The 691-nt window shown below is 47.5% G+C and overlaps 1 protein-coding gene across 1 annotated transcript; it reads left to right on the top strand.

Annotated features, from left to right (window-relative positions):
- Window positions 1-5: 5 nt before the first annotated feature.
- On the top strand, window positions 6-447 carry HOXC5 (homeobox C5; the record flags this gene model as incomplete). The annotated part of the gene is made up of 1 exon (XM_009328926.1): window positions 6-447. A coding segment is annotated over one exon (442 nt), but the record flags the coding sequence as incomplete, so codon positions are not given.
- Window positions 448-691: the final 244 nt, after the last annotated feature.

The following is a 691-nucleotide window of genomic DNA, read 5'->3' as shown; positions in this document are numbered from 1 at the left end:
ACGTCGCCAATTCGTTTTATAAGCAAAGTCCCCCTGTTCCTGCCTATGCCATGCAAAGTTATGGAAATTATGGAAGTGTGCCTGAGGTTCAGTCACCCAGGTACCGCTACAGTGGCTTGGATCTAAGCATCACACTCCCCTCCTCCGGGGCTGCCAACTCCCTGAGCGGCTTGGACATGTCTGCAACCCCCCGAGCTAACCCCGAGCGACCTTCCTGCACGGTCATGGGTTCTTCAGGGCATCCTTTAGCCAGAGACGATCAAGCATCCCTAAATCCCGGGATTTACAGTCAGAAGAGTGCTAACACGGCGCTGGAGGAGAGATCTAAGAGCTCGGGTGAAATCAAAGCTGAGCCCGTGCAAACAGCACAACAAGGAGGACCACAACTGCAGCAGCAACAACCTCCACAAATTTACCCCTGGATGACCAAACTACACATGAGCCATGGTAAAACTTTCACTTCTTGATTTTTGTTTCGCAGGATTTTTGCCTTGGGTTTTTATAGGCCATACGGGGCAAATAATAAAAAACCTGAGGTCGTAAATTTTACGACTAAGGCATCAATTGCTCGTAAAACTGTCCACTAAAAGGCTTAGAGGCTATATACGCCCAAATTTATGACAGCATAATTGGATCATAGAAACAAAACGTGTATAAAAGGCAATATTCCATTTTTTTGGGAAGGGGGGGT

The sequence above is a fragment of the Pygoscelis adeliae genome, unplaced genomic scaffold, assembly GCF_000699105.1.
Source record: "Pygoscelis adeliae isolate BGI_AS28 unplaced genomic scaffold, ASM69910v1 Scaffold1617, whole genome shotgun sequence".
Lineage (NCBI taxonomy): Eukaryota > Metazoa > Chordata > Aves > Sphenisciformes > Spheniscidae > Pygoscelis > Pygoscelis adeliae.
The sequence above is the reverse complement of the archived record's forward strand: the minus strand, read 5'-3'. Positions and strand labels throughout refer to the sequence as shown.